The following is a 13,449-nucleotide window of genomic DNA, read 5'->3' on the forward strand; positions in this document are numbered from 1 at the left end:
AAATGGTTTCAGATATAAAACCATCTCAACCTACATGCCTCTCTCGCTTTTCATTGCATAGCATTTCTTACATTACTGGTACTACATTAAGAGTCTCTCTCTCTCTCTCTCTCTCTCTCTCTCTCTCTCTCTCTCTCTCTCTCTCTCTGTGTGTGTGTGTGTGTGTGTGTGTGTGTGTGTGTGTGTGTAATACAGTGATTTTCAACATTTTTCATCTCGTGGCACACTGGCAAGGCACTAAAATGGTCAAGGCACACCATCAGCTTTTTGACAATTGACAAGGCACACTGTGCTGTCAATGGGGGCTCACATCCCCCAATGGTCCTATTGATAAATGACCCTCTCCCAAATTCCCACGGCACACCTGGGGACCATTCGCAGCACACCAGTGTGCCACGGCACAGTGGTTGAAAATGACTGGTGTGATACATCCAAGCATCTTCTGTGATACATCCAAGCATCTTCATTCAAGCAGGGTTGCAAAGGTTTCTGTGTGTCACTATGCAGCATCTGTTCAAACCTGAGAATGCGTCAGCTCATTTGAAAGTGAGCTTGTTAATATACATGTGCTTTTTGATGTGCTGATGCATTCTTTTTTGCAGACTGCAGTGCTAGCAGACTCTGATAGGTATTTGCAGGAGTGTTCTATGAACATAAGCAACTGTCTCTTCAGAGTCAGACTGTCACTGGCCCTTCTAGCCTAGCATTGCCTGCATTTGGATTGTATGACAGAATTGCAGAAATACTGCAGAATTCACTCAGCGATTGTCATGGGTTAAACCAACAATTCTCAGCTTGAAACACACAGGGGTTTTCCAATCCTTTTTGGAGAAATTTTGGAGAAAAAAACTTGAGACTTTTTCTGAGAGTTCTGCAAGACTCAGGAACATGTAGCATGCGATCAGATAATTTCTGCACTCTCATCACCAGTTGCTTTGTATTCTGGTTCCCCTTCTCCCCCTTTTACCCATGTTTTCTTCACTGTGCTAACAGCCCCCAGGGAAAGCCCCAGGCCCTTCAATAGGGCTTCTCAAGTCTGCGCCAGATTTTTGCCAGCACAGACTTGAGAGTCTCCATGTAGGGCTTTGCAGCCCAACATGGAGTATAGGATATGGCGGAGCCTCTTCCTGTCCCCTCTCCACCCTCCCCCAGCCCCATTCTGCCCCTGCCCCATTCCACCCACTCCCCACCTCCCCCCACCCTGAAAATACTGCCAGCCAGTGCTTCAGGAGCACTGGCTAGCCATCCACACAGTGCTGAGGCACAGAATTGAGAGGCACTTGCCCAACACTGATGGCCCCTCCTCTCTGGGTGCCACGGACATGCCTTACAACATGTTTGCTACACCTAGCACCGGTGTTGGAGCTCAGCACTGGTGCTGCAACTCAGCACCAGCATTAGGCCCAGTGGGCCTAAGTTGCTAGGCAGAAGAAGAGACAATGGTAGGTAAGGGGGCTGTATCTAAGCTGTTCCTCATTTTGCAAATCTGGGAACAATATTTTCTTTGTATCTCCTGATCAATGAGTCCGGAGAAATGAAAATAAACAAAAAAAATCCCTTCCATGTCCCATAGTTTGTGTTTGCAGTGTAGGCTCTGAGCATGCCCAAGACTTTCCATGGCGGAGAAGCGAGAAGCAGTTCAGAAACAGTTTTCAGCTCTCGCCTCTTCTACCCTTGCAACATGATAAGGGGACATGCAGGAAAGAGGGAAGTAGAGTAGAGAATTGGCAGTTGAGGCCAAATTTAAATTGGGGCCTCAACGTGGCTTGTAATAGCTCAAGGATTTCAGAACCGGTGAAATAATTCCAGGTGTGTACCACCCCTGAAGCATAACATAGCGCAAGCCATGGGTGCCATCATGAGGTGGGCACCAAGACATGCGCTGCAACGGCTTTCCCCATGAAAAGCCTTTGGAGTGCATGCGCCCTCTTGGCAGCCAGTCAGACAAAATTGCCCAGCTGACTGCAGAGCGAGTGCATTCCAAAGGTTTCTCCATTGGGAAGCCCTTGGAGCGCATGTGCCCTCTCAGCAGCCAAGCAGGTGCATTCCAAAGGCTTCTCCATCGGGAAGCCCTTGGAGCGCATGCGCCCTCTCCGAAGCCAAGCAGGCAAAATCACCCGGCCAGCTGCTTGTGCTCCAACCACTTCCCCATTGGGAAGGAGTTGTAGTACAAGCGCGCTGATGATGTCATGACATTGTATGTGGCGTCATGATGGCAGGTATTGTTCTGGGCACAATTTCAGTGCCTGCCATGGGTGTGATTTTTAGTAGATTCACCTCTAGATGATTCTGAACCCTTTCCTGATTTCTAAAATTTTTCTTCATCACTCATCTTTTGTCTCTTTCCCCAATACTCAAATTCATTCTTGACAGCGCCACATATTTAGGAGGGGAAATGGCCAGAAGGGAAATTTTCCATCAATGCAAAACCTTTATTAACTCAGGTTAATGACTGTCTATTGTAATGTGACCATCACTACATAGCTGCCTGGAATGAGTCACATTTTTCCCCCTATGGGGGAATGATTAAATTAACTATCATGTAGGTCAGAAATCAGAGCGAGAAGGTTAACCAACCTTTACTGATTTGGCAATAATAACCATTTATAAACCTTACCTTATAAATTGTAAGGTAAACTGTAAGGAACTGTAGGGTAAAGACTAATTATCATTGTTCTGTGTTTAGATCACAGCACAAGCCAAAGTGTTTTTAGGAAAAGGTTGTACATTGCTTGAAGGCATAAAGAGCAAAGTGGCCAGGTTTTGGAGGGAGGTAGTTGGCCTCTTGATAAATGTCCCATTACCTCTCTGCTTAAAGATGCCTTAAGTCTTACTAATGCACATCCATCTTGCTTGTCATAATGGCAATTCTGGTGTCACTTTAAAAATGGAACATTTGGTTATCCCTTTTGTTTGAAGGGTTTAGAACTTCAAAGATGTTCACAAGCAAATTAAGCTGCCTTATGCTGGGTCAAATCCTGCTCCACAGAGCTGAGGACCTTCTATGCCAGGGTGTCAAATTCAAATAGCATTCAAGATCTCTGCTGAGGGTCAGAAGTGATGTCATTAAGCAGAAAGTGATGTCATTTAGTAGGTCATGGCCAGAAATAAGCACTTTTTTCTCACTTAGGAACTCAACTGCAATTTTCAAGATATGGGAGAGCACAATTATCATGCAGGCTGCCCTTTCAGCAGTGACACCTCAGCTGATGGTGGTGCTTGGAGATTCAAGGGCCAGAAAAAGAGCTTCCGCGGACCGCATCCAGCCCATGGGCCTTATGTTTGACACCCCTGGTCTGTGCTCTCCAGGGTTTCCCAGCCCTGCATGGAGATGCTAGGAATTGAATCAGAGACCTTCTGACTACAAAGCTCTCCATCTCTTCCTCAATATCTCTGTTCTTTTGTATCTTCCTTTCATTTTGAAAACTTGATGCTTGCTAATCATTGTACATGCATGGAAACATCAAGCGCTCCTGCACCCTGGGGCCGCTGGTCAGAAGAAGGTCAAGGCATGATGCGATCACAAGCCTCCTGCCTCTCTGTTACAAGAGAGCCAGTCTTGTGCCGTTGCCTGACATGCTCCCAAGAACTGGGGTAGTACCATGGCAAAGCGAAGGATCTGCAAATCAGAACTTCTCTGGTTCAAGTCTCACCTCTGCCATGAACTCACTAGGTGCCCTTTGGCAAGGTACTCAGCCTCAGCTCCCCAGCTTCGATATGGGGATCATAATACCTTAAAGGGGTGTTATAAGACCCCAGATGACTTGCTAGCCCTTGGCTCTGACAGAAGCCATTTTTCCCCTATGCCCCATTAGGGGCTCCCTTTTAATAATCCCACTGCTGAACCCAGTTTGAACACCAAGCAGACATGCAGAGAAACATTTCAGGCATTGCTCCTCTCTCTCTCTCTCTCTCTCTCTCTCTCTCTCTCTCTCTCTCTCTCTCTCTCTCTCACACACACACACACACACACACACACACACACACACACACACACACACACACACACTTCTTTGCCCTAGCTGTGTTCTGTGCTATTCCCACTTTAAAAACTAATCCTTAGCTGCAAAGGACACAACAAGTGCTGTCCAATGCTTCTTTCTGGAACCTTCCATGGTACTTCTCCAGTTCTCTGAAGAGAGGGCAACAAACACATTTTTAAAATGAACAGCATTGCATTCAACTAGCTTTAAACCGGAGGTATTGAAGTGACAAGATTCAAGCATGGCAAAATTCTGCTCAGAGGGCACTTCTCTGTAGGAAACCGCTTGCAGCCCATAAGCTGATCACGATGTGTGACAACTGCATGCATGTGTTTTTCTTTGTGTCAGTTGCACATGCCATTTTCGAAATCGAAATGCTCTCCCTGTAGGAATTCTGACATCTTTGGCGTGGCCCTCAGAGTCCCTTCATTGTTCGGTGATAAATGACCTTCTTAAATTCAGGAAGGTAACCAGTGAACGTTTATTTTTCTTCATAAGTTGCTTGATCTTGATCAGCGTTTGCTTCTTGACATTTCCCACTAACACGAGAACGGCCAAAGCTTTGATCGATGAACTGAAAAGGTTTCCTGGTTGACTGTAGCCTTTCTAAGCACCTGCTAAAAGCTGGATTTGACGGGCTCTTGGGGCCAGATTTAGGACTTAGATCAGACCTTATAATTTGTGAGCCACCAGGCTGAACACAGCGCACCAGCCAGGCTGAGGAGCTGAATAAATGTCATTCTTTTGTTGCTCATCTGTGGGTCTAACTAGATGATATGCCCATTGCATACCTGGGGACTTCATGCTTGATTTTATTTAGGTAAAGAACTCCCTGATCTGAATCTGGGGCATGACAGAGCAGAAGGGGAGGGGGGGCTTTAACCACAGACCCATTCTGAATTCCTGTCCCACCCCCACCCCCGGCTCCTCTTTATCTTAGAGAAAACCATGCAGGCCACAATCAGACAGCAGCGCATCATCTGGTCTGGCTCTGGGATAGCAGAAACAGGATTTTTTGACTGGTGGTGAGCTGTACATAAGAACATAAGAAAAGTCTTCTGGGACCACGCCCCAGGTCCATCAAGTTCAGCATCCAGTTTTCCACAATGGCCTGCCAGCTGCCTCTGTGAAGCTTGCAAGCAGGAGAGAAAGGCACATTTCTCTCCCTGGTATTCAGAAGCATCCTGCCCTTGAACCTGGAGGTAGCACATAGCCATTATGGCTCGTGGCCATCGACAGACCTTTCCTCCATGAATTTGTCCAATCTCTTTTAAAGCCATCGTAGCTAGTGTCCATCATTACAGCTTGCAGTTGTGAGTTCCGCAGACAGCTTGTGCTCTGGGTGAAGAAGTATCTCCATCGATCCGTTCTGAGTTTGGGTTCTGAGTCTGGATAGTTGCGTCGGCCTGCCTCAGATAATGAAATATATGGATTAATGTTGACAACCTCAATATGGATGTCTCCCTAGATTATTTGGAAGATGCATCCACCTCCTCTTTTGCTCATGAATACTCCCTGCAGCCAGCTCCCGTTCACAGAAATCACTCTGATTGATTCTGTTGTCATTTCTGCCTTGTGTGAAGGAACCTACGTGATGACGGTGACAGCAAATGATGCGGACGATAGCACTACGGCCAATGGGATGGTCAGGTACCGGATCGTGACCCAGACCCCACAGAGCCCATCGCAGAACATGTTTACCATTAACAGCGAGACAGGAGACATCGTCACCGTGGCTGCTGGACTTGACAGAGAGGTAAGGGTTCAAAATGGAGCCAGTCACGAACATGCCCACTGACTTATGTGCCCAAGGGAGCTTGACCGCCGTCCCCAAGCCCGTGCAATGACTCCAGGATGCACTTTGGTTCTCTTGAAGCCATTTCAGCATGTTCAAGCATGTGTAAGGGCCATTCCCCACTATTGAGTGAACAGGACTGGTTCTGATCACCTACTGCTCCCTGTGCACATGAAGTTAAATAAGGGTTGTCCACGAACGATGGATTTTTAAAGCATACACTAACGTTGGAAATAAATGCTCAGTGGAATGTGTAACTGAGGACTTTGGAGCCAAACAGGGAAGCCACAGTGGGAGAAGTATGGAAAAAGCTTTCCCTCTCTTGCTTCCCCCCCCCCCCCCGCAGATCTCCTTCTTGCTGTTCCCCCTCCCCCCATTTGACATTGCAGAGATGTACTCAGAGCCCCAGCTGGGGGGAAAGTGCCTCGGATGTGATCTGGGAGAGTTGGAGGTGAAACAAGGGTAAAGCAACCCCCATCGTGTCTCCTCCTCCCTTGCATGTGCCTCCACCCAGTAGCATAGCCAGAGGGGCGGTGCAGAAAGTACTGCAGGTGCCACAACGTACCTTGTAAGTGGCCCCTCTCGCTCGTCATTGGAGCAATTTGGGGCAGTGTTGCCATCACTTACCCAAATGACGCCAGTGGCAAGTGGGAGCAGCGCATTGCGGTGCCTGTGGTGCTTGTTGTGCCCCCCCCTGTCTGCACTACTGCCTCCAACATTCTGGAACCCAGAATGCAGTTGCGGTCTCCAGACCTGTTGTCCTCAAATTAATGCAGTTTTATTTCACGGAGTTTAAAGGGCTTTCTGAGGCCGCCTCTTCCGCTGGAAAGCGTTTGCCCTGGGGGTTGTGATTTTACGATTTTTGCTTAGATTTATTGTTTGTTAAAAACTTTCATTGTTGCGTTGGACAGTGCTTAAGTCCGCGCCTTGTGGGGCCCAAAAGGTAGGCTGTAAATGTTTTATATGTATAAATTTTTAAATTTAAAAAATGAGGGTTCAGAGAGAGAGACTGAGAGGAGGGCTACAGCATCCTTGGCACTGCCTGCACCAACATGCCTCGCACTTGGAAGCTCTTGTGAGGTGCCAAACTCTGGTGTGTGGGAAGTGCCAGTTTTTTGGTGTCAAAACTTTCCCTGTTTCACCGAGTCACTGTGAGCTGCATAAAAGCCCCCAAGCTGCTGGGGAGAGGCAGCTGCCGAAGTGATTTCTCTGTGTGTCCGTCCCCCGCTTTTTCCCTGTCAGCGTTTCTGTCGGTTTCATGCAAACACTTCAGGCTGCTTTCTGCTTGCTCGGAGGCTGCATCGAGGCCTTCAGGATTCCAGGCTGCTTTGACACATCCCAGCATCGCCTCAGAGCCAGAATCCTTGAACGCTGCCTCGAAGCGGGAGGAAGGTGGCCACTGGTGAATACCGAGAACTGGAGGGAAATGTTGACAGCCAGTCAGCAGCCAGCAGCGGGAGATCTGATTGGCCGTCAAAAAGATTTGGAAAAGAACATAGGAGGGGTGCCAGGTGGAGCTGGCATGGAGTTCAGGCTTGCCTAGAGCAGGCTGTCAGCTGCAGTTGACCCTGAGGCAGAAGAATCAGCTCATGTTGGGCATCAAGTTGGACGGGGTAGGGGAAGAGCGTTTGAGAGGCTGGCTGTGTTTCAGAGCTCAGAACACTACAGTTGGCTTCATCCCCGTTGTAGCACAAGCTGTGTGTTCCAATGCTTGCTTAATGGGATGCCTGATGTTCCTGCCACTTGGTGCAGCAGTCCAAAAAGAGGCTCAGGCTGTTGCCATCTTCAATGTAACAAAGCTCAGCAAGAAGACTTGGCCTTCTGTTTCCTGCAGAGGAAGCGGGGAAGCACTGGGCACTGTTGAGACCTGTGATAAATTCTTTGTGAAGGAGAAGCTGACATATTCTCCCGTGCCCTTGGGTGGTGAGAAGCTCCACAGATCAGAACTCCCAGGCTGAGTTTCCTTGAGATAAGAGAATAAAAATGTCTTGGTGCCAAACTATATGTTATGTCAAGGGTATCATTAGAGCTGATTTGCCTAAATTTTCTGTGCTAATTAGGAACCACTGAGGTCCCGTCCAGGTCAGGACCATGGAGAAAGGGGAAGGGGGCATTATCCTGATCTAGATTTTACTCTCCCGTCTTGGTGGATGTTCCTTTCCCTGGCAGGAAAGCACCCATCAAAATTGCCTCCCAGCTTCCTTCTTCTGTGAAGTACTTGCTTTCAACAGAGACCATAAGCACTTCCTCCTTTTCCCTCTTTGGAATTGAGATCTGGTGTTGTGTCATGGCCAAGCTATGAATCAGGGCCTTCCTGTCATGAATTCTCATTATGTGTGCTATTGAGCATGCTGTAGAATACACACAATAACGTGCATGTGGGGAAACCATACATTTGTTTAAGGTAACCATACATGACCTTAAGGTTTAAGGTCAATCCTCTGTAGGATTGACTCATGAGACACCTCAGTGGAACATGGTATTTAACGTGGATGAAAAAACAAGAGCACGGATGCAATGCAGTCTGTTGTGTGGATAAATGTCCAATAAGAGGGAGAGGAAATGAAAAATAACATCCAAAATAAAATGGTGATAAAAGTGCTTTATACTGTCACAATGGTGGCTGAAAGGTCCTGGCCCAGCTGGCAGATTGGGAGTGGGTAGGGCTTGCTAGGGTGAAAGGCTGCACAAGAATGGAGGACGGGGCAGAGGGGAAGGAGGAAGGGGAAGCTTAGAAAAAATGGAGAGTGTTTTAGGAGCAAGGAGGAGAGGATATCCCAGGAGGAGAGCCTAGCAAAATGGAGGAGTCCTGAGCCCCAGCAGCAAGGGACCCAGGAGAAGGGAAGAGACAAGCCACTGCAGTAGAAGGTGAGGAGGGGTAGAAAACGGGGCTAAAGGGAAGATAGGGGACTGGTAAGAGGGCGTAGGGGGGAGTTCCCACTTCTAGGGGGCAAGAGGGCTCATGGGCCAGGCTACCACCACTGACCACTTCAACATCCTATACTCAGGTGGATGAGAGAAGTGGAGAAACAGGGCTGGGATGATGGAGGGAAAGGAGGTGAAAAGAGGAGGAAGACTGTGCTGGAAGAGAAAGAAAAGCAGTGGAGACAGGAAGGGAAATAGAGCCAGGGGAAAGAGGAAATGGCTAGAAAGGCAGGACAGCGAAGAAGGGGAGAGGGGATGAGGATAGCCCCAGGTAGCTCTCCAAACTCAGGATTCCCTGGGCTCCTCCACAGTCCCTAACAATTTGCTAATCCCCACCTGGACTGTGACTCCCCAAGACTGTAAGTGGACTATAGGGAGGGGTGGCAACCCTGGATGTTTGGCCCCAGGTAGAGATCCATGTAAGGCATGCCCAAAAGGACCAGGAGGTGTATCCCAGACCAGGCTTCCCACCTTAAGCTCAGAGATGGGGCGAGACTAATGACTGAACCAACATTCAACTTGAGAGGTGGTACACCTAGCCCTGCATATTACAAAGCTGGACAAAGCCAGAGTTTGCTGCAAGTGAAGCGCTAACTATCACTTCTCTTTAAATATTACATATGTCTTCACTCTCAGAAAAAAAAAAAGTTGAGCCACCAAATGTGTCTGACACAGGAGATAGCAAAAAAAATGCAGGGGGGGGGGAAGCAGTGTATGAACTACTGATGGCTTTCAAGCTATCTTACCTGGTTCCCATTAATCAGGATGTAAATATGGTTACAAAGCTCTGTGTCCATTCATTCATTATGGCTGTGCTTAATTGAATGGATCCCCAAGGAAGATAACGATAATTGGACTTCATAAAAATTATTAAAGGGAGCTGGATTTGCAACAGACTGATTTAAGCTCCATGCTTGCATAAGGGTGAAAAATGCCAAAGATGGAACAAAAACCCATCAATCCTGTTGAGCTAATGGGGAGAAATGATAGGGGCTTTCTCCTCCAAGAATTTAAATATCCAGAAATTCAAAGGTAGATTGGAATTAAAAGACTGTAAGTTTTTTTTTGTTTTTTTTTTAAGGTTCAAAATCCAATACTTGCACTGAAATATGTAAAGGGCAGAGAGGAAGTAAGAGGTTTGTTAAGAAATGCTTGAAGATTATGGGGGAAATGCTAGAGGGTGACTGGAGCATGCAATATGTTGGATTAACAAGAAAAATACTTAGCCAGGAGAGAGGGAGGGAGGGAGGACAAAAATGGAAATAAAAGAGCAGGGGAGTGCTATTTGAAGGGGGGAGTAGTGATTCTTCAGAGCTGTTGAAGAAGGCATAAACATAGTAGCCCCTTACAGCTGTCCACATTAGGTAGAATGACTGGCTTGTGGCAGTGGGCTCCACCCCATCCTACATCTGAATAGAGCATCTGTGCGAGTGTGTGAGGTCTGGGGACCTCTGCATTCAGTAAGTAAGGAACTCTGCCTCCCACGCAAGCTGACAATCCTTAATATCTCACTCGAAGGTTCAGCTGTTATCTTCAGGCAAACGGAGGCTCTACCCTCTAGACCAGACCTCCTGCCCAGACTTTTTGTGTGCAAAGCAGGTGAGCTGCTGTTCAGCTCTGGTATCTGCCTGTTGTATAAGAGTTGTCAAGGCCCTTGCAGGTACAGTACATTGCAGCAGGCCCACATTAAGCATCATGCTCTGTATTCCACAGACTGGTACACAGACTGGGGAAATGGGAGCCGCAGCTCTTGTGTGTTTCCCTAAGAGTCAACCAAGACTGTTCTGAATGCAGAACAAAGCAGTAGCTGTCCTAGATGAATGAAGACAGGGAACAACCCTGTGAACCTGAGCTTGTGGTGAAGGTCTTCAGCACACAGAACAAATGAGCAGGGATGAGCATCTCACAGCCATGAACATGCACACAGATCATGGGATCTTGTCTTGTGTGCTGTGATAATTACAGCGCAATCCTAACCCCTGGGTTAGGCCAGCAGATGTCACTTGTGCTGACCCGGAGGTGTTGCAAATGTACCATAATGGTCTGGTCTACTTGGATTTGCACCACCTCCTGAGGTGGCGCAGATCTGAGTAGACCCATTGTGGCCAGTGCAGTATGACACGGGATAAGGGGAGAGTTTTCCCCGTTGCTCTGATGATGCCCAAACTTGCATTGGATGTAGCGCAGGCCCACTGGCCTGTCTGCTCCAGCGCAAGTTAGGATTGTACCCTTAGTCTCTTTGGGCGCAATCCTAACCAATTTTCCAGCGCTGGCATAGCTGTGCCAGTGGGGCATGTGCTGCATCCTGCAGTTGGGGGGCAGTCATGGAGGCCTCCTCAAGGTAGGGCAATGTTTGTTCCCTTACCTCGGAGTTGCATTGCACTTATGTCAGTGCTGGAAAATTGGTTAGGATTGCAGCCTTTGGCTTACTTTTGGTCACTCATCACATTATTTGTAGAATACATGACTATCTGAACAGCTATCCATATTAAAAGGATTGCTGCTGCTGAAACACCAAATGGGTTTTGCCACCACTTTATTGCATTTGAGAGTGTGCCCGATGGCTTTGAGCAAGCACCATCCCCACCTGAGTTCTATGGTAGATATCAACCGCTGGTATCTTGGAAGCCTCATTCGAGTTCTGGGGATATAGCTACACTGATCTCTCTTGTGACAGCCTATCTTTCTCAACCGCCTTCATCCAGTCTACAGGAAAGGCAATCTAGGCCTCTGGAGAGCGTGAACTAAATATTTTATTAAAGAGGACTTTGAGCCCATGAAAAGAGGGGTGGGGAAAATAGAGAACAAGAAGAGAAAGGAACTGCCTTATTTCACAAACCAATGTAAGCCAATAAATGTTGAGGCAGCTCAAATGTCACTGGGGCTTATTTGAGATAATAAGAACTTCAGCTGCATGTTGCTTGCAGGGGATACATGACTAACTCTTCCCCATCTTCTTTAAAGGAGCGGACATGACTAGCACATTCATCGTATCTTAAAAACTGAAGTGTCAAAGGAGGATGAATCTCTTCCTTAGGATTTTTTCTGCTATAATTTTTCAAAACATTACTGGGGCTGTGCCGCGCATATCGCTTTAAAAATACATGAACCCCCAACTCTGTGATTACCACGACTTGGCTCTCTGAAATTATGTCATTCCTAGACTCTCTGTTTCTCCACCAAGCAGAAGATAAAAGGGAGAGCCAGCCAGCAGCTGAGCTTGTGACTTACTTATTTATGAATGAAATAGTGGGAAGAGTGGGAGGAAAGGAACAACATGGCCACATCAATTTTTCTTTCTCCACTTTCATTGGTGGATGGAGTCATAATAGTACCACATCAAAGCTAATGCAAATTCAGATGTTATATTTAATTGTGTGTGGGGAGGGGGGTCACTTTTTGAATGAAATGCCAAAAATCTGGTTGGTGCCCTTTTAAAGTTTTTGTTCGGGATTCATGCAGAGGAAATGACCTTTTCCAATGTGTATTTTTCTCCATCTTGTACCTGCAATTTCACTGCAAGGTTTCAGGCCTATACGTTTTAGAGCATTCACAACAAAAGTTTGTCCCTATCAAGCTCCATCTTTTGTCCCGAGATTTTGCCAGGAGAGATGAGACTTGGGTTTGGAGAACCTCCGAACCACTGGCCAGAAAAGCTCCCACTTCCAACATACTCTGCCCCCTCTCCAAAGATTTCACTGTGTCAGTATCCATTGGTCTTGGCTGACCTCCGCTAATGAGTTCCACCATAGCAAATGAATCTCTTCCACGCTCCAGGCAGTTTTAGGCTTTCTTTGTAACATGAATAGAAGGGTGAAGTGTCCTAAATTCTAACTTGGACTTTATTCTGCTCTTCCTGTTGTTTTTCTCGTTTTCCCCCTTTCCACTTTTTGCTCATCAAAACGTTTGCCTGTTTTTGAGCAGACACAGTGCAACATCTGTTGCAGAATTTATCTGTTGTCAAATGAAAACAAATGGCTAGAAGGCAAGTGACACCAGTGTTGCGAGGCTATCTTGCATCTCTTTTTGGATGTTATTATTTTCACCTTTGATTTAAAAAACAGCTTGCCATCATGAAGGAGCATCAGTGATCTGGCTGATCCCATGGGAGATGCCCATGAGGAAAGCACAATGGATGAACAGGGTTCAGCTTCGAGAAGGCAGAACGCAAGAGGCACTTTTTCAAGTGGGTGCTCCTCTTTTTAGCAGGGGGAGAGTAACTGGCCCACCTCACCCCAGCAGTGCCTTTTGGGGTGGCTGTCTGCTGGTGTTCTTTTTGCATCTTTTTAGATTGTGAGCCCTTTTGAGACAGGGAACCATTAGTTATTTGATTTTTCTCTGTAAACCACTTTGTGAACTTTTAGTTGAAAAGCAGTATATAAATACTGTTAATAATAATAATAATAATAATAATAATAATAATAATAATAATAATAATAATAATAATAATAATGTTTCAAAGTCATACAAGAAAATAGACCAAGAGTTTGTGTTTTATCTCCATACACATCCAGCTCTAATTCAAGGCAATATGTTGATATGAACTGAAAATCCCCTGCCCCATTTTTACTCATCATTTTATGTGGATTATGATGGAGATGGAACCTTGATGGAACCCAATCCCGTAACCTGTTTTAGGGCCCAATCCTATGCAATTTTCCAGTGCCAATGCAGTTGCAATGCAGCTCCAAGGTAAGGGATCAAATGTCTTCTTACCTTGAGAAGGCCTCCATAACTGCTCCCCCT

General features: G+C 46.7%; 1 protein-coding gene across 1 annotated transcript in view; it reads left to right on the forward strand.

The window, feature by feature from the left end:
• CDH4 (cadherin 4) overlaps positions 1-13,449 on the forward strand; it is a 423,769-nt gene that overhangs the window by 283,152 nt on the left and 127,168 nt on the right. Inside the window, exon 6 of the mRNA XM_066624723.1 lies at positions 5,567-5,739. Within this exon, the coding sequence (XP_066480820.1) occupies positions 5,567-5,739 (173 nt within the window). The remainder of the gene's footprint in view (positions 1-5,566; positions 5,740-13,449) is intronic.

Source organism: Tiliqua scincoides, chromosome 4 (genome assembly GCF_035046505.1).
Source record: "Tiliqua scincoides isolate rTilSci1 chromosome 4, rTilSci1.hap2, whole genome shotgun sequence".
Lineage (NCBI taxonomy): Eukaryota > Metazoa > Chordata > Lepidosauria > Squamata > Scincidae > Tiliqua > Tiliqua scincoides.